The sequence below is a fragment of the Phodopus roborovskii genome, unplaced genomic scaffold (assembly GCF_943737965.1).
Source record: "Phodopus roborovskii unplaced genomic scaffold, PHOROB, whole genome shotgun sequence".
Lineage (NCBI taxonomy): Eukaryota > Metazoa > Chordata > Mammalia > Rodentia > Cricetidae > Phodopus > Phodopus roborovskii.
In genome coordinates this window covers 23,090,560-23,110,995 of record NW_026126469.1, presented here as the reverse complement: position 1 = coordinate 23,110,995, position 20,436 = coordinate 23,090,560, and the positions used below count along the sequence as shown (strand labels likewise).

The 20,436-nt window shown below is 45.0% G+C and overlaps 1 protein-coding gene across 1 annotated transcript in view; it reads left to right on the top strand.

Moving 5' to 3' along the window:
- Arhgap31 (Rho GTPase activating protein 31) overlaps positions 1–20,436 on the top strand; it is a 108,703-nt gene that overhangs the window by 64,821 nt on the left and 23,446 nt on the right. The window contains exons 2-5 of the mRNA XM_051191483.1: positions 5,041–5,143; positions 8,243–8,387; positions 19,019–19,101; positions 19,916–20,023. Of these exons, the coding sequence (XP_051047440.1) occupies positions 5,041–5,143; positions 8,243–8,387; positions 19,019–19,101; positions 19,916–20,023 (439 nt within the window). The remainder of the gene's footprint in view (positions 1–5,040; positions 5,144–8,242; positions 8,388–19,018; positions 19,102–19,915; positions 20,024–20,436) is intronic.

The window sequence follows — 20,436 nt, the reverse complement described above, 5'->3', positions numbered from 1 at the left end:
TTTCAATACCATGCAATAGCTGAGATTATGGACCTTAGCAGCAAGCACTGCTACCTGCTGAGCTAACTCTCTGATCCAATCTCAGTGTAGCCCAGGCTGGCCTCATACTCCTGTAGCTGAGGTTGACTTTGAACTTCTTCCTGCCTCCTCTTCCCAAGTACTACGATTACAGTTATAGGCCACACCCCAAGAAAAAAAGTTTTGTAAAGAAAGTTTTTTGTTCCTCTAAGACCAGACTAAAATCACATATTTTAATTTCTTCATCATAAAAGTAGAAAGCAGTCAATTTTTTTTTGAAAAGGCAGAAAATATACTGTATTTTGTTATCCAAATACCACAAGTTTATACATCTTTAATTTTCCACATTAGGCCAAGAGGAGGAGAAGAGGCAACAAAATGAAGATTGGAGAGATGAGGGGGACAGGGAGCCTCACAGAGGCCATGAGGGGGACAAAGACAGTGTGTGTGGCTTAGGGGGACAGGGAACCTGTGGAAGAGCAAGGGCTGATGGAAGATTCTGGGGAGAAAGCTCTAAGGAAGTTCTGAGTGATGGACAAAATGTGGAGGATTTAAACCCTTGTCCACATCTCTTGGAAATGGCACAGAGAATGCTCTGTCGTCGCAGTGGCTGGCCCCTCCCGCTCACAGTGATGTCAAAAGATTTCTTCCCTGTAAGGCTGTCTACCCCCTGCTCTCCTGCCCCTCAAGCTTCTTTATTCTTCACTAACAGTCGGCACCGGAACTTTCCTATGGTCTCAAACAGTACAGGAGCCCTTTGCCTGCCCTGCCTACCTCAGGGTACTCCCCTGTAATCTCCTTTTGCAAATTTATTTTCATTCTTTGAAGTTGTTGCTTTTGTTTTCTTTTAAAGATTTATTTATTTTCATTTTATGTGTACAAGTGATTGTGTTTGTGTGTGTGTGTGTGTGTGTGACATGCATTCTTAGTGCCCACAGAGGTCAGGAGTGTTAGATCTCCTGGAATTGGAGTTATGAATGGTTGTGAATTGCCATGAGGATGCTGGGAATTGAACCCCAGTCCTCTGCAATAGTAGTAAATGTTTTAAGTGCTAAGACATCTTTCTAGCCCCTATTTCTTGGAGTTTTATATGGGTGGAATCATGTCATATCAACTTGAATGGACTGGCTTCTGCCACCTGTCCTCGTGTCTTTGAGATAAAACCCTAGGTTTGTCACTTGCTGCTACACTGAATTTCATGAGTGTGTGTGTGTGTGTGTGTGTGTGTGTTTGAACATATACATGTGCATACACACACACATATACATACATACATGCATGCATGCATGCATGCAAATAGTTTTATTTAGGTATAATCCCTATACTTTACTTGAAGGTCAGGAACACAGAACCCAGAGAGGTATGACATCTGACCAAAAAGAGATAAGAACAGGGAGGGTCTTGGCTGTGCCCATAAAGCACAAAGGCAATTTAATGTGCTCTGAAAGAATGTGGCTTCAAGGACCCCACAGTGACCAAAGAGAACTGTGCTTGCTTCCATCAAGCCCAGACCCTAGGAAACTGAGGCTATTCACAGAGTCATGACGTCTGGAGCGGCCCTTTCTTCTCTAAACCCTTGGAGGAGTCAGGGATGGCCGAGATTTTCAGCGTCGTTCATCAGTACAAGAGTGTGTTTTCATTGTGCCTGGAGACAAGGGACCCTATGATGCTACATAAATAGGACAGGTGGAAGGCTTTCTCTTCTGGCAGAAGCCTTTTGAGGAAAGCCTTTGTGCTGATTAGAAGTTAGCCTTCAAGATTGCTGATCCAAGAAAAACAAAAGCAAACCAGAAAAGGGAGTTGGATAAAAGTGTCTGTGAAACAACTCAGAGATGAAAACACAGTATCCCAGCCAGCAACTGTGTGAACCTGTGTGGGAGAGACTCAAAGTTCTTTGGGTCCGAGACAGATCTCACAGGCCAAACCCTGTGACTCCGACCTCCACAGTCACTCCTCCCGTGTTGACAAGGGAGGCTTTCTATCCATCTGCTGACACTCAGCTCACTTCTATCAGCATTCTACCCTCATCAGAATCCTAAATTGCCCTTGACCTAGGAACTCTGGAAACAACAGTCTAAGGAGTCCTGGGACATGGAGACCAGACTCTTACTGAAGTGTTTTGGTGTGCATATGCATGCCATATTTGTGAGGGTGCCTACAGAGACCAAAAGAAGGTGTCAGATTCCCTGGAGCTGGAGCTTCCGGTGGTTGTGAGCCATTTGATGTGGGTGCTGGGAAGCAAACTGGGGTCCTCTGGAAAAGGAGTAAGTTACAGTGATTACTAAGCCATCTCTTGGTGGCCCCAGAAACACCATTCCCCAGTGCCACCTCCCTTTAAACCCTCACTGCCCCAAGTGTCCCTGCTGATTGGCAGCAGCATTGTCACCTCAAAACTTGTTCATAAAGCAAAGTCCTTGGCACTCCCTCCACCCACCTTCTTACTGAACTGGAATATGCATGTTGACAAGATCCCCTTGGTGTGTATATACATCCGCATTTCACAAGCTAGCTAGGCCAATGAATGGCTTTTGAGCTGTGGTGGCTAAGGGACATGCTGGGGGACACACTTGGCTGCCCTAAGTGGGGAAATGGAGTGACTCCTTTCCCACTGCTGAAAGTAATGGAGAGATGCACCTTCCCACCAGCTCCAAGGTGGGAATCCAGGACAGCTGACACATTTGGGACTGGGGCTGTGCCTCTTTCTGGGGGGGGGGAGTCATAGTAGAACCCCCTCTCACATAGAGCTTTGAACAAGGGCTTTTTCTATACTTCCCCATCTCTAAAGTATGTGATACCACTGTTGGTGATGGTGCATGCTGGGAGAATTTGCTGAAGGAGACGGGAGGCAGGAGGATCACAAATTTTGAAGCCAGTCTGAACTACATATTTAAGAATAAATGAATGAACAAATAATAAAATAAGCAATGCCTTTGTGCCTCACAGAGTCACCTAAGGGCACAGAGACCACCCAGAAGCAGCAGTACTCTCAAGTAGGACCAGCAGCCATTCCAAGGAGTAGAGATGAGTTTTGACAGCACATTTGGATGAGAGGAGCTAAACTTTGTTGTCACCAAGAAAATACAAACTATAAATGCATGTCCTACATAAGCCACAAACAGAAATAACAGCTGTCATTGCAGAATGCTTCTGATGTCCAGGCTAAATGGATCATTTCAGTCCTAGCATTCTGGTAATGTCACTGATGCCTTCATTAAATATTCTAATCCCAGGCCACAAAGGCAGTTTGGCATCTCAGTCTGCATTCTCAGCCATATGCCACATGTGACAAGTTACAGAAGAGCTTTGAGTGGTGTTGGAAGAGTCTGCTATTGCTTACACAACAGAAATTTCGTGTGTGTGTGTGTGTGTGTGTGTGTGTGTGTGTGTGTGTATGTTGAAATGTTTTAACATTGGCATATTTTGTATTTCCCTCATTAGAGTGAGACACACAGACTTAGCAAATTTCCTATGTAATAAAGCAGATCCAACTGCACCTTTTCTGCTAAGAGATGAGAGAAGGATCTGGGGGCCTGGCTTGCTCCCACACCTCACCCACGCCCTCTATTCACTCACAGGAAGTGGATCCACCTCTGTGGTCTCTGGCCTCTGATATTTACAATCCAAAATCCACTCCCTGACCTCCTTGTACCTGGGTTAACTGGAAGGTTCTCCCCAGTTCCCGTCTTTCAGGATAAGCTATGGGCAAAATAGGGATGTGTTGTTGAAGGGAGAGGCCCTGGTATGTATTAGCCTTTGAGGGATGGGCAGGATATTTTTAAGAATGATGAACTTAAGTGCCTAATTTACAATGATTTCAAAGCAGCAAGAAAAAGGAAATGCTTCTAAGACATTGTAATAGAGAATTTGGTGGTTTAAAGTTGTATTGTAGTGATAGAGTTCTTGTCTAGCATCCAAGCAGCCCTGGATTAGATCCTCCAGCACCCAGTAACAATGACACGGTTGAAACAAAATACCTTCTGTCTAGATAGAGTGTTGGATTCAACCATTTAGTATCTACCTAGACAAAGGTTCAATCTCAGCCAGATGTGGTGGTGTTTGCCTAATCCCAGTACTTGGGAAGCTTGGTGAGTTCAAGGTTAACCTGGCTTTATATCAAAGCCCTGTCTCAAAATGAGGAAGACCCAGTCCAGTATGGGCTTGCATTTAGGAATAAGCTTGTGCAATAAGCATGAATGAATTGGCATTAGTTCAATCCAAGAAAGGATTGGGGGGTGTGTTGGGAGTGGCATAGCTACTAACCAATCCTTAGTTCACAGAGAACCTGTGTCACCCTTAGGTATCTAAGAACCACAAACACTTTAGTCTGAGGCTTGTACTATCCCACACCAAATCACTATTCATCGCACTCTCGCAAGGGGACATCAGGCAGACTTGGCAAGGGACCCAAAAAGCAAATGACTGTTGTGCAACTAAAAGACATGTGTCATTCTGTCACTCTGACTATGGTCTTTCAAGGTCAACCCAGGAGAGAATAACACAACCATTCTCTACCCCAGAGCCCTGCATCTGGAAGGATGGGAATGCAAGAGGATATTAGAGCCTTTTATAGATGAGCCATTTAAATGAATGACTGGAAGGAAGGATTGGGGTTCGCCCCTTTCAAAGGAGGGCATGCATCAGTTACTCACAGATGTAAAAATATATATTCTTAAAAGACATATGAAGTTGGGGTATTTGTTTGAATGTATGTTTGTTTGAAACAGTGTCTCAAAGCCCAGGCCACCCTCAAACTTACTATGCAACTGACAATGGCCTTGAACTCTCCAGTGTTCAGATTACAGATATGCATCACTACACCTACCAGGCCTCAACACATGAGTATTTAAAACTTTATTAAACCTCTAAGGAGCATTGCCTACCACTCATAAGCAATTGCTACAGCTTGTACCACCACTGAGTCCCTTCCTATTTCTCTTTGAACTTACCTGGATTGTAAGGGGACAATCTTTACAGGACAGATATACATCTAATACTTAACTGTTCTTCTCTTCTTGTACATAGTTCCATATGTGCTGAAGAGCTGTGCCGAATTTATAGAGACTCATGGCATTGTGGATGGAATCTACCGTCTCTCAGGCGTCACCTCAAACATCCAGCGGCTAAGGTAAGCCCAAAGATGAGCCCAGAATTCTCCAGTGAGCCTGTCCCTGTTGTGTCCCCGATGGCACTTGTTGGGAGTCCCAGAAAACAGAAAGGTGGCCTGTGTGAGGCTCAGATGCCTGGCAGTTCTAACCCTAATCAGGAGGCTCCCAGTCTGGTGGAATGCTTTCCAACGAAAACGTCTTTTTCTTTGTCTTGGGTAGGGTTTACACTTCTCTGATGGATTGGGTTTACCTCACGTGATCTAAATTACAAGTTAGAAAACGTGTTTTGTTTTTTTTTTTTCTAAAGCCCAGTTAGACTGGGGCCCCTCACACAGTATTCAGAATTCTAAGCCCTTAGGGGGATTTTCTTTGGATACACTCTTGATATTTCAGATGGTTGAGAAATTAGAAGTCTGCATAATTGTACAATTCTCTAATCGATGCTGACATTCTTAAGTTACTCGGGGCCAGTGATGTGGCTCCACAAGTAAAGATGCTTGCCAGGCAAGCCCAATGATCTGAGTTCAATCCCTGGAGCCTACGTAAGCCACAAAGTTGCCCTCTGACCCCCATATGCAATCAATGGCAAGTGTGCCTTCCACCTCCCCCATACACCAGTAATTTTTTTCAATGGATGATGTGTAAAAAAACTTTAAATTAAAAAAAAATGTGTATATAGAATATATGAAATATATTGAAATATGTGTCCTGTGATTAATATGACAGCTTATTATTTTGCTTATTATTTATAATGGCAAAAGAATATTTAGTGGTTTTTAAAATATAATTATTATATGTTTGCTAATTATAAATATCAATTTTAAAATAATGGGAATATACATTTAAGCATTTTTTGAGACATTATTCTTAGCCCAGACTGGCATGGAATTCAGGACAATTCTGCTTCTGTAGAACACTCTTATTGCAAAGTCAGCATGTAACTTATGATATATTATGCAGATTACATATTATATAATTCCAGTTTTGTCTATTTGGTCCTTCGTCTCAAAATACCACTTATAATTAAATTATAGAAAAAAACCACTTTTATGGATGTTAAAAATAATTGGTTTATTACAAATATAGATTTTTTTTTTAAATGTTGTGGTACTGGGATGAAACCTAGGCACATGCTAGCCAAGTGCTCTAATACTATGCTATACCCCAACCCTATTTTGCTTTTGTGAATCTGTGTATACGTAATTTAATTTACAGTGTGCTTCTTGTTATTGTTGTTGTCAGGATTTTGCCTTGTTTTGTTTTGAGGCGGGGTGTCACTTTGTAGACTAGGCTGGCCTTAAACTCACAGGGACCCACCCACCTGCCTCACAAGAGCTAGGGTTAAAGGTGTGTGCCGCTATCTCAGCTGTTTGGGTGTCTTCTTTGCTTTTTAAGACAGGGTCTCACTCTACCTCAGACTAGCTTTGAACTCACAATTCTCTTTCCTCATCCTCCCAAGCCCTGGGAGTGTGCCACCATACGTGGCATGAGTGTGCCATGCCTTAGAATTCTATTGGCAGCATTTTTCGTCTCTTGCTGGGGATCAGCACTGAGCCCTGTGCCTGCCCGTCACACATGCACATGTGTTCACAGACTCATGCATGGGACAGCTCTTCTCAAGGCCCATGAGTTACCTTGAGGTTCCTACAGTACCGGAGAGTTCCCACTCATCTTTGAAGAAACAACCAGAACAGATGTAGGCCATGGGCTGATTTGAAAATGCTGATCCTCAGAATTTATCTGTTTTACTGACCAAGGAAGACACTTAGAAGCCTGCCTTCTATACTAAAACCATATTGCAGTTTACAAGTATGTATTGTTTGAGGCAGGGCATTCATGTAACATTGTAAGGAAGCATTTTCTGATTTGACACCAAGCCTAAACTAGGTCTGGTGGCACAGGCCTGTGACCCCCCCCCAACACTCAGGAGGCTGAAGAAGGATGTGAGTTCAAGACCAACCTGGCCTACACAGTGATTCTCTATTTCAAAAAATGGAGCAAAAGAAAATTAAATAAAAGGAAAGAAAGAAAACAGCACAGAAGCCTAACCTGGAGCAAGAATACCTTGGTATTCCTGGCATCTGACTATGAACTGCTTAGGATAGTCCCGCACTCGGGTGACATGCAGGAGTCACCACTAAGCAACCTAGAAAGTTCCACTGAGCATCAGAGAAGTGGTTGAATTAAGTCCTCGAGCCTTGGGTTTGAGTATCCAGAGAAGCAAGTTTGTGACATGACTGAGGGGATGGGTGATAAGACATCACAGCCTCCCCACCCTGGGCAGCCCTACCTCCCAGTTTGGGGTCTCAATGGTGAAAGAAAGGAAGGAAGGAAGGAAAGAAGGAAGGAAGGAAAGAGGGAGGAAAGAAAGAAGGAAGGAAGGAAGGAGAGAGGGAGGGAGGGAAGGAAGGAAGGAAGGAAAGAAGGAAGGAAGGAGGGAGGGAGGGAGGGAAGAAAGGAAGAAAGGAGGGAGGGAGGGAGGGAGGAAGGAAGGAAAGAAGGAAGGAAGGAGGGAAGGAGGGAGGGAGGGAGGAAGGAAAGAAAGAATGAAGGAAGGAGGGAAGGAAGGAAGAAAAGAAGGAAGGAAGGAAGGAAAGAAGGAAGGAAGGGAGGGAGGGAAGGAAGGAGGGAGGGAGGGAGGAAGGGAGGAAGGAAAGAAGGAAGGAAGGAGGGAGGGAGGGAGGGAGGGAGGAAGGAAGGAAGGAAAGAAGGAAGGAAGGAGGGAGGGAGGGAGGAAGGGAGGGAGGGAGGGAAGGAAGGAAGGATTTGATTTTGAGGAATGTTTTAGGAAAACTGAAATCTCATTGGTCTCTTTTGGCAAACTTGTCATACCCTCCATACCCTCCCAGTGCCCATGACCAAGGCACAGATAGAGTGTCATGGGGACGTCTGTTCTCAAGTGAGTTTTCTGACTTCGAGTCATAGCTGACTTCCAAGCAAGCTTCAGCCTCCAGAAACGTTGTCTCTCCAATGGTCTCCTGGTGCCCAGAGTAGAATGGAGGTCAAGAGTACAGGCAGATCAGCAGTGTAGACTCTTTTTACCCCCGTGCTTCGGAGCAGCTGCCGACATGGAGCACATGTTCCCTGGGATTGTTATGTCTCCGTCTGTGTTGTTTCAGGCAAGAGTTCGGCTCAGATCAATGTCCAGACCTGACAAGGGAAGTGTACCTCCAAGACATCCACTGTGTGGGCTCCCTGTGCAAGCTCTACTTCAGGGAGCTGCCCAACCCCCTCCTGACCTACGAGCTCTATGAGAAATTCACGGTGAGTGTTTGCATTTTCACTGTGGTTAGCCGCTGGGATGCATGGACCGGCCAAGGGCAGTTTCAACACTGAAATAACAATAATAAAACTCACCAGCTGGTTGGCATTATCTTAGCATCGTGGTGGGAGTAAGATGGCGAGGGAAGGAGAGCAGTGGGACTGTTGGCTAACTGTTTCTTAGGTTTTCAGAATGAAGCTGCTTGTTTTAAGAGCTGGGTTAAATTAGGTCTTTGTTTATTCAACTGAATGTGCCTTGTTGTCCAGGGAGGAAACGGAGAACCAAAGAAGTAAAGTGGCTGGCCCAAGGTCACACAACAGAGGCAGGGCAGGGATCCGAGCCCCCAACCCACCCCCAGTGTTTGCTATACACCGTGATGGTTCATTTTCAAAGAGCATTCCTTCTGTGTTCGGTTGGGGGCTAGGGAGAGAGACCACTGGGTAGAAACTCCCAAACATCAAAAGATAGGTCAGGAAGCTGAGAAGAGAAAGGAAACAGAAAAGCACCTGGACCAGGGGGAGAGAGGACGGGATAGGCCAGTGGGCTGCTCATCCAAGAGCAGAATATCAGCACTCAAGCTTCACGGCCCCCAAATGGGGCACCCATGGGTGAGCAGAAAAGAGAATAGGGCCCCAAACACATGCATAAAGCAAACATTAAAGCTAGGCTTGACAGGGTAGCCAGGCACAGGGAGACAAAGCCTAAACGGTTTTTCTCTGGTTCTGATGCAAGCTCGTGATGGTTGTGCGTGTGTATAAGTGAGCATAAGTGTAGGTACAGGCTAGGACTCTGGAGTGTAGAGCCAGAAGGAGGTGTGCAGGAAGTGGAGAGGGGGTGGCAACAAGACACATGTGACATGAATGTAGAAAGAGGCTTTGGTGGGTGGAAGGGGACAAGAGGGGCTCAGGCAGAGAGCAAAGAAGGAGATGGGACAGGGCAAGAACAGATTTTGTTTGACAGTGTTGTAATGAAAACTAATACCAAGCATGCTAATTACAGTTTTTAATACATAAAAACAACTAAAACCAGGCTTAAGACAACTGCCTACATAAGTAGATTTATAGAATAGGGTGGTGGCTTGATGGAAAAGCGAAAGGAGAGAGGGATGGGGATTGCTAAAGTAACTCACCACAAAAGTCAGTCTGGAAGGAATGAATACAGATCAGAGAGGTGCGGGGAGGTGTGATGTGCCTTACTCACCCCTGCAGGGCCAGTGGACAGCTGGAGGACAGGGGTCAGGAGACCACTAGCTCCAATTAGCATCATAGATAGCAAAGAACCTGATCTGGGCACTAGTGATGTGACAGGACATTTCTCAATATCCTGCAATAAATTTTTGACCATGTGAAGCGTTCCTTCATTCAAAATCACAGAGGAATAAATGAATAATTAGTTTTTTGGGGGGGATAGATTTTTTTTTTTGAGACAGGGTTTCTCTGTGTAAACCTGGCTGTCCTAGAACTTGTTTTGTAGGCCATGCTGGCCTCAAAATCACAAAAATCCACCTGCTTCTGCTCCCCAAGTGCTAGAATTAAAGGCATGTACCGCCACTCCCCGGCATGAATAATTATTCTTAAGAGTTGGGCTTGGAACCTTACAATGGATTTAAGTGTTTTCACTGATATAGGAACAAGGTCACGGCGATAGTTGAAAAGTAGGAAAAAACCAAGATGTATAAATGTATATTAAGAAAGGCTTGGGGGGGAGGGCTGGAGAGGTGGTTCAATCATTAAAAACCACCTGTAATTACAGTTCCAGAAGGCTCCACACCCTCTGGCCTCCTTGGGTGCCTGGCACACATGTGATGCACATGAACTCGTAAAGACACAATTACATACGTATAAGTGAATCTTAAAAGAAAGGCAGGCCTGAGATGGTGAAGGGATTCAACTGCCCACCCTAACAACCCAAACTCAAGTTCAGTCCCTGAGACCAACATGGTAGAGGGAGAGAAAAGACTCCCACAGTTTGTCCCGTGCACCTGTACTCTCTCTCTCTCTCTCTCTCTCTCTCTATCTATCTATCTATCTATCTATCTATCTATCTATCTGTGTGGTGTGAAGACTTACATGCTAGCAAAAGCCACATACACATAAAATAAAACGTATTGCATATTTATTGCATATCTATTCTTAGGCAGGGCAGGCTAGTGTACTGTAACCTCAACACTGAGAGATGAAGGCAAAGGATTGAGAATTCAGGACCAGCTGCAGCCATATGTCAACTGAGATGCCAGTCAGCTACATGAGTCTCTGTTAAAAATGCACCAATTGGGCCAGGCAGTGGTGGTACACACCTTTAATCCCAGCATTAGAAAGGCAGAGACAAGCATATCTCTGTGAGTTCAAGGCCAGTCTAGTCTACAGAGCAAGTTCCGGGATAGGCTCCAAAGCTATAGAGAAACCCTATCTCGAAAACCAAATCAAAAAAAAAAAAAAAAAAACATATATACCGTTCAGGCTGGAGAGATGGCTCAGAGGTTAAGAGTACTGCTGCTCCTCCAAAAGTCCTGAATTCAATTCTCAGCAACCACATGGTGGCTCACAACCATCCAAAATGGGATCTGATGCCCTCTTCTATCATGCTGGCATATGAACAAATAGACTACTCATATGCATAAATAAATATTTTAAAATATTCTATTCTTAATAAATGACAGAGATTAATATTCCTTAATTATAGACAACTACTGCTTATTAATAAAAAAGAGCAAAAGACTTCCAACAAACAATTCAGAGAAACATAATTATGTAAAAACTACTAGAAAGATGCATTTGCATGTCTTTTGTTTTGTTTTGTTTTTTTGAGACAGGGTTTCTCTGTGTAACAGCTTAAGCTGTCCTGGAACTTGTTTGTAGACCAGGCTAGCCTCACAGAGATCTGCCTGTCTCTGCCTCCCAAGTGCTGGAATTAAAGGCATGCGTTTTAATATATGTGTACATGTGTGCACCTGCGTGAGTGCCTGTGCACCACACACATGTGGGTGTCCATGAAGGCACTGGACCCCTGGAACTGGAGTTGCAGATGGTTCTGAGTTTTATGTGAATGTTGGGAACCAAACCTGAGTTCTCTACAAAACCAGTATGTGCTCTTACCTGATGATGCCACTTAAACATAAATTTAAATATTACATTTCTACTGGAAATATAAATTAGGTGGGTCTCCTAGAAAGTCATTTGAAATTATATCAAGGTTCTAAACACATTTTTAGTTCAGTCACTCTAAGGCCTAATTTTTGGGTAACAATTAGAAATTAACCCAAATAATTGGTATACAACTATATTCATTGTGGTATTATATATTGCATCCCAATTTTGGAGAATAGCTATATCTCTACTACCAAAGACAAACAAATGGCAAATCTATTGTTTCAATGCTGTGTAGACAGGAAAAGACACATTTCTGAAGAGTGTTTACTGAAGAAATTAATAGGAAGAAGGCAGTCTGTGTTAGTACATAGGAAGGCAAGCCCATGCTCATATTTGGGCTGGAGGGCAGGGAGGTAGGGGGAGAGGTGGGACCTTCCCTTCTGCTTCTTGAGTAAGTAGGTTGATGGTGATTCCTTCTAAGTAGAACTAAATGAAAAGCAATTTTTTCTGCAGCTTTTTAAGTTATTGGTCTCCATGACTACTGTAATGAATTACCACAAACCGACTGTCCTAGTTTTATTTCCTGTTACTATGACAATAATGCCCAGACAAAACCAGTCTAGAGCTAGAGAGATGGGTCAGAGGTTAAGAGCACACATTGCCCTCTCATCCCAAGGACCTGAGTTCAATTCCTAACATCCACATGACCACTCAGTCTTTTAACAGTAGTTCTAGGGGTTTCTGATGCCCTCTTCTGGCTTCCTTGGACACTGCATGCAAGTGGCACAAAAATACATGCATGCAAAATACCCATGCGCATAAAATAATAAAATAAACATTTAAAAAAAACTACCTTAGGGTTACAGGACAGCCAGAGCTGTTAAGCAGAGAAACCCTGTCTTGAACACCCCCCCCCAAAAAAAAAGCAACCTTAGGGACTTTTGGTAGACAAGCAAAGGTGCCTGCCACCACACCACATCTGAGTTTAATCCTCAGAACTCATTGGTGTAAGGAGAAAGCTGACCCCTACGGATTGTCCTCTGACCATGGTCACATGCACCCATGGTACATCTCACATTCCGGAATGGTCTACCCTGCTCAATAAGAAAACCCTTCTGTGCCAGGCATAGGGGCATATGCCTTTAATCCCAGTACTTTGGAGGCAGAGGCAGAGGCAGGCAGATCTCACTGGATTTGATGCCAGCTTGATCTACAGAGTCAGTTCTAGCCCAACCAGTAGCAAGTCCCTATTTGGAGGGTAGGCGGATGGAAGGAAGGAGAGGATGAGGGAGGGGGAGAGGGAGGGAGGAGGGGGGAAAGAAGGAAGGAAGGGAAGGAAGGAAGGAAGGAAGGAAGGAAGGAAGGAAGGAAGGAAGGAAGGAGAAATTCCTAGAGATGTGTCACAGGATGACTTGATCTAGACTGTCCCCTCAGTGACAAGCTCTTGTCCCAGGTGACCCAGGCTGTATCCGTTGTTGACTATAAAAACCAACCATGACACTAACTTACTCTGTCACACCTTTGCAAGCCAAGAGTTGAAAACAGTGACATGAAGGTGACTTTCAGGTTCCCTGCTCCCTCCAGAGGCCCTGGGGGAAAGGCATTCCAATAGCTGCTGACATTTATGGGCTTTGGGGCACATCCCTCAATCTTGGCTCCAGGGTCACATGGAGTTCTCTTCTGGCCATCCCTGTCATGTAAGGACAGCCATAAACTGCATCAGCTCCCTACTCGAGGTCCTCAATTTAATCACAGCTGCAAAGACCACCACCCTGTTTTTCTCAAATAAGGTAACATTTCCATGTTCCAGGACACAGGACCTGGTATCTTTGGAGGCAATTAATTCACTATGCCTTAGGAAAAAAAAAAAAAATGCAACATTCATTTTAGGAATAATTCAGATTTTCTTCTCATTAATCCAGTTAAAATTATTAAACTCAAATGAAAGTTGCTAATTCAGAGGAAATAGTGGTTTAATTATTTATTGCATTTGTATTAAGATCATCTTGGGGGGCTGCATGCGCCTGTGTCTGTAATGCAGAAGAGTCTTGGGTGTTGCTCCCCCCTCTCTCTGCCTCTCTTCCCCCTCCCCTCCCCCCCTTACTCCCTTGAGGCAGTCTCACTGAACCTAAAGCTCAGCATTAGGGCCAGGTGCACTAGCCAGGGGCGCCAGGGACACACCACCGCCACCAGTCTCCATCCTGCAGGTGTGGGCTTATAGGCCTGTGGGCCGTTTCCTTACATGGGATCTGAGAATCACAGCCAGTGCTCCGGGCCATCCCCACGCCCCCTTGAAGTCATGTCTTTATGTACCAGTCTCATTTGTTGAATTAAAAATCTACCTAAGGACAGGATCATATTTGCTTTACCCATTATTGTGTGTCTTCCTTCGAGCTATAGGAAAATACTGGAATGGTTACTCAGCAAATGTTTGCTCACAAGTTTGTTGACTCCAGTAAGTCACCCAAAACATAGCTTGAAGCTAATTAGAAACTCACAATGGCAAGTGGGTTATGAGCTCAAGATGGTTATAGAGAGGGGAGGAGTTGGAAGGCAACTGTCTTGGCTTGCCAAGGACCTTGTTAAAACTGAAAAGCCCCTGGGAGTGGAGAGGTGGTTCAGCAGTTATGAGCGAGCGAGGAAGTGCTGGGCTTTCAGAGGACCTGTGTTAGGCAGCCCAAGACCACTTAACTCCAACTGCAGGGGATCCAATATCTCTGGCTTTTGTGGGCACTTGCACTCATGTGCACATGCACGTGCACACACAAATACATACATCACACATAATGAAAAATAAAATAGGGAGGTGGAGGAATGGCTCAGCAGTTCAGAGCACTTACTTGAGTGTGGTTCCTGGCACCAGAGTTACAACCACTAGTTGCAGGAGATTCCATGTCCCATGCCCCGCCCACGTGGGCCTGTGCTCATACACATACACACACACACACACACACACACACACACACACACACACACACACACACCCCAAGTGATCTTTTAAAGCATTTAAAAAAAAAAAAAAAAACAAAGCTGGGCGCTGGTGGTGCATGCCTCTAATCCCAGCACTCGGGAGGCAGAGGCAGGTGGATCTCTGTGAGTTCTAGGCCAGCCTGGTCTACAGTGCAGGTTCCAGGACAGGCTCCAAAGCTACATAGAGTAACCCTGTCTCGAAAAACCAAAAATGAAAAAAAAAAAAAAAAAAAAAAGAAGAAGAAGAAGAAAGAAAGACCCTCATCTGTAGAAACCTTTAACCTTGGGGAACCAAACTGATTGGCCACCCTGCCAGGGGTTGATCCTAGCAAAACAGTGCTCATCATAATGGAGAGTGCTCCTAGGTGACACTGTCCTCAAGTGTAGCCCACATGTCTGCTATTTTGAAGCATAAAGCAAAATATTGACTCATTCGTTTATCCCATTCAATAGCTGTTTGTTAGGACCTTCTACAGGCAGCTGGGAGGCATAGTTCTGGAGCCTGGAGATTTAATGGTGAAAGAAACAGATGCAAGCCTTATTTGCTGAAAGTTCTATTTAAATGAGAGAGAGTGAGTGAGAGAGAGAGAGAGAGAGAAATGATAAACTCTTGTAATACACAGATGTTTCATACGAGCTGTTAATGAACACTAAGGAAAAATAGCTCATGGCTGGAGAGACATAAATGGACAGGGACTGCTATTTTAGGGTCACCAGCATTCTCTCCATGAGGCAGAATCTGAACAGATAGGGATAGAGTGAAGGAACAGATTATACCAGTATCTGGTGAAGTGGGTGACAACAAGAAACAGCAGGTCCAAAGGCTTTTGGGGGTGGGGAGATGCTGAGCTTAGGAGACCCTGTAGAGACCCAGTGTCTGGCATGGAACGAGCCAGGTGGCCATGATAGGAGAAGGGGGAGAGGAGTCCCAGGGGGACTTGATCACCCGGTATAGATGACGTCCATAGATGTAACAAGGGCACATTCACAAGGACTATCTGGAAGCCACTCAGTAATTATCCCCCAGAGACTGAAGGTCTGTAGTACCAAGGAAAATTAACCTTTTTCTATCATTTCTTCTGATCATTACTTTTTAAAAGCTAGTTATGGTGTCAAATAACTTATAATCATTTTTAAATAATTGATAAAACTTAAAATTGTAGCCAGGGGGGTCTATGGCTCGGCAGGTATATGCATACTGTCCTCTGGCTTGCATACACACACACACACACACACACACACACACATTAATTTCCTAATTGCCCCCAGGGTGCTGTTAGAAAAAAGCCCCTCTGGCTCATTTGTGTTGGGACACCCTGGTAATGACAGCTGTCTGTGCAGGAAGACCTGAGCTGTAGGGTGGAAGTGGCTTCTGAGAAACAGAAACCTAGAAAAAGGACTCACCACCAGGATGAGAGCCTTTGCCTGGCTCCTCGGAGGTCAGGAAGATGGTGATCTGGAGAGTGATGGAAAGAACACGTAGTGGCAGGCTCATCTCAGATCTTTGAAACTGAAACATTTGCCAAATTGGCCAGCTTTCTCTTCCAGGTTACACACAGAGAAACACACACACACACACACACACACACACACACACACACACACACACACGAGTGGGTAAAACTTCAGCTCTTCTCCCCAACAATAGGATCTGCTGTCTCAGTTGGGGAACACAAACCCAAAGTGAATTTGCAGCAGGCAGATCTCCTCCTAGAGAAAAATGAGGATTTAAGGCAAGCTGGGTGTCACCCTCCCAATAATACCAGCTCAGGGGAGGTTGAAGCAGGAAGATTGAGAGTTCAAAGCTTGGCTTACACAGATAGACCCTGTCTGGTTAAGTAATTAAATGGAAAGAAAAAGAAAGTGAGTTTCTGTGTTGGATGGTGTGTGCAGTGGGGAGAGACTGTGAACATGGAAATAAAAGATTCGAACTGGGCCCAGCAAACATTAGGGGTTAACCTGCCCCTTCAATTTACACAGTGGTTCTCAACCTTCCTAAGGCTGTGACCCTTTAGTACAGTTCCTCATGCTGTGGTGACCCCCAACCATAAAGTTATTTTCATTGCAACTCCATAACTGTAATTTTGCTAGTTATGAATCATAATGTAAATGCCTGTGTTTTCCGATGCTCTTAGTGACCTCTATGAAAGGGTCAACCCTCCCACACACAGGGTCATGACCTACAGGTTGGGAAACACTAGATTAAGAGAATACCAATGGCTAATTGCTCCCTAAAATGGTGAAGGAACTTTCCATGAGGGCTGCTATCTCCACCTGCACTTTTAGTCCCTAAATTCATCTTTCAGTTTTCCATTGCTGTTATTGGCAAATGCCCCAACATTTGGCTCTAGGCAGCTTTTATAAAGAGAGGAATGGCATGAAGCCCTTTAGACCTTAGCCCCGGCTATGCAGAGACAGTTGTGCAGTCTCCTGAACTCTCCCTGTGGGTTGTTCCATAGAAACCAAACCATGAAAATCCATGCTGTATTCTGCAGCCCTCAATGTCTGGAGGGCTTGCCTTCCCTTCCCCTGGGAGCTTCTCCCTGCCTGCTGGGAGTGTGGTCCCTGAGATTCTGTTTTCTAATGCTCCATGAAGGAGAAGGCAGGGGTAGGGCTCTGTCATAGAGGCCTCACGTGCCCCTGCCCCTGGGTGCTGTATATATCACAAAGAAGAGAGGGAAGATGTACTAGTGCTGGCTGGCTGTGTTCACAGCAGGCACACACAGAAGTGTGCCTATGACACTCCAACCACATTTCCCTCTTCTCAGGAAAAGATAACTCAAATTTTCCACACTGAGGTGTCTGGCTGCCTTTTAAAATAGTGGGTGTATATAAAGATAGATACAGAGAGAGTTTTACTCCCATTGATGATAGCTGGGGAGATAGCTCCGTGGGTAAGAGCACTTGATGAGGACCTGAGTGCTGGTCCTCATCACCCATGTAACCTGGACGAAGTCATGGGCACTTGTGGGGTGGTGCAGGAGGCGTCAGGATCTCTGGGGCTAACTATAAAGCTCCAGGCTCAGCAAGAGACCCTGTTTCAAGGGAATAAGGCAGAGATGGAGACAAGAAGACAAGAGACATACTTCTCTAGCTGATGTCCATGTGTGCACAGAATTAAAATGGCATCATGAAACCCATCTCGTTTGTTTGTTTGTTTGTTTGTTTGTTTGTTTGTTTGTTTTGAGTCAGGGTTTCTCTGTGGCTTTGGAGGCTGTCCTGGAACTAGCTCTTGTAGGCCAGGCAGGTCTTGAACTCACATACAAATAATAATAAATATAATAATTTTTGAAACAGGATCTTGATGTGTTATTAAGGAGGCCCTTGAATTCATGGCCTTCCTGCTTCACCCTCCTGGGAAGCTTCAGTACCACCAAATCGTACAGTGCAATACAAGGAACTCTGTTTGTTTGATTATTTGTTTTGTTGGGCTGGCAGAGCCTTGTGCATGCTAAGCAAATGTTCTCCCACTAAGCTACAGCCAGCACTCCAGAATCCCTGTGCAAGCCGGAAATGCCAGCTAACAAATAAATGTGGGTGAACAGTGTACAGAGCCCACAGATTCCAATCTTCATTTTTGCTTCTATTGCAGCCACTGCCAGATTATCAAGGTAAATGCAAGAGCAGGAGGCAGCTAGTCACACTGCACTGAGTCAGGAACCAGCAAGGATGCTTGAGCTCAGTTTTATGTCTCCTTTGTATCTAGGACACCTATGGAATGACACTGTACATGTTTATGGTGTGTCTCCTCCCTTCGATTAACCTTATCTAGATAGTCCTTGGCAAACAAGCCAAAGACTTGTCTCATCGGTGATTTTAGATCCTGTCAAATCGGCCATAAATTTTAATCATTGCACACAGTCAGAATCCAAGATAGGAAAAAGGCTGGAACTGAAGAATCTTCAGGGATGCTAGTGTCACACAGAAGCCTCAAGCTAGTGAGAGATGGACATGAGCCAGGCTGTCATCACGTTGTCTTTGTGGTGTTCCTGCCTCCCCTGCAAGGCCCTGGACTGATGAGAACAAAATGCCCACACAGGATATAAGCAGATAGCAAATCAGGGCAAGGCCACCAGATCCTGGGGACAAAACTCTTATCCCTGATAAGGAAGGCACGTCTTCTCTGCTTCTTGGCAGCCAAAACAGGCAGCAACTGAGGATTGGAAGTCACAGAATGTTCATAGGCTAGGTGACAAGTAAGTAGCTGTTAACAACCACAAGGGCTGGGTAGGCTTATGTCCCTGTGACATGGCTGTCTAACACTGTCTCTCTGAATGTGAGTTTCTACGACCCTCTACCATGCAAGACACTTTTAGATCTTACACATTCTTTCCCGGACACCAAACAACATGTGAGGGCACACATCTGTGTGCATACAAGGTGAAACAGCTGGCTCAGTGAAGCTCAGAAAGGGCACTTGGCTGGCTGCTGACAAGAATGCTTCTGGGGTGGGATGGGATGTGCAGGCACACAGCTGTGAGGCTGGAGGACCTGAGTCCTGAAGAAGACCAGCGTGTGCAGGAAGGGCGCTGGCCCCTGGGTGCTCACTGGGTACTTCATGTTTTTCTCCACAGGAAGCAGTGTCTCATTGCCCGGAAGAAGGCCAGCTGGCCCGAATCCAGAATGTTATCCAGGAGCTTCCCCCGCCCCATTATAGGTAAGAAAGTAACACTCAGATTCAGTGTGGTAAAACATCAAGGAGATGAGGATGAGCAGGTGTTCCTTCAACCAGGGACATTGGCAGCCAAGGGCAACCTGTCTCCATTTACAGGGCACTCAACAGAGTCCCGAAGGAAGTCAACCCTGTCACATAGACCATCCTCATGGTGACATCCTTGGTTCATAACCAGAATAATACTATAAACAAACCTTTGGTATCCAAGATGGCCTTAAAGCTAAGCTGCAGGTGACTCTGACTCTGGAGCATTATTATCTGCTGGCTCCTTAAAGTTAGCCCTGATATCGTCCCCAGGTACTAACTTTCCCAGTGTACCTACATCTGCCCTCCTTTCAAAGGGTTTATGTGGTGTTAAAATTGTGGTCAACAAATATTTGTCTGTGAAAGGAGTCTGTAACAAGAACCAAGTTCATCTGTAGCTACAGGGTTGTCCTCTAAGAAAAGAGATGAGAACCTCTTTGAGGAGTGTCCCAGAGTAGAAAAGAAGCAAGTTGTTCACTAACAGCTCAGGGTGTGTGGTCTACGAATCCCTGTCACTGTCTATGGATCTGCTCCAGAGGCTTCAGGTGACATCTGACAACACTGACACCTGTCCCCATCCTGAGTCAGTGACCCCGCAGTCAAGAGAGCTACTTTCATGAATCTTGATCTCTTCCCACTATTCCTTCAAAACTCATAATATAGGGTGTCTTAAACCCCAACTTGGATGTGACCTTCAAGTGACAGATATCACATGGGTACTGTGACATTTCTTACTTTACCCAAAATCCAACCAACAAATGAACCATTTCAGGACCTTGGAATACCTGATTCGACACCTGGCCCACATCGCCTCATTCAGCAGCAAGACCAACATGCACGCCAGGAACCTGGCCCTGGTGTGGGCCCCAAACCTCCTCAGGTAACTACTACCCCATGGGCTCAGATCAGCCCACACTACTCTAAGTAGAAACAAAGCCTGGCTGCTTCACAGTTAAAGCCCCAGAAGAAAAACCTATGGCTCAGGGATCTTTCTGTAGCACATATGAATTAAATGTGCCTTTAAAAACTTAAGCTCTTGGCCTGCCTGCTTGGAAACTCTGGTTCCAAAGGCTCTTTTTGGCTATAATCCCAATGTGGCTAAAGTTATGGGTCTGTATGTTACCAATTCTTGAAAATGCCTTTTTTTTTTTTTTTTTTTGGTCTCTGGGACTCATTGGCTCTTGGCTTTGCTGAGGTCACTGATGCCTGTAACTTCAATCAGCTGCTTCATGGGACAGCTGGATAAAGGTGGAAGGGAGTCCCAGGAAACAAAAAGAAGTCAGCCCTGTTCAT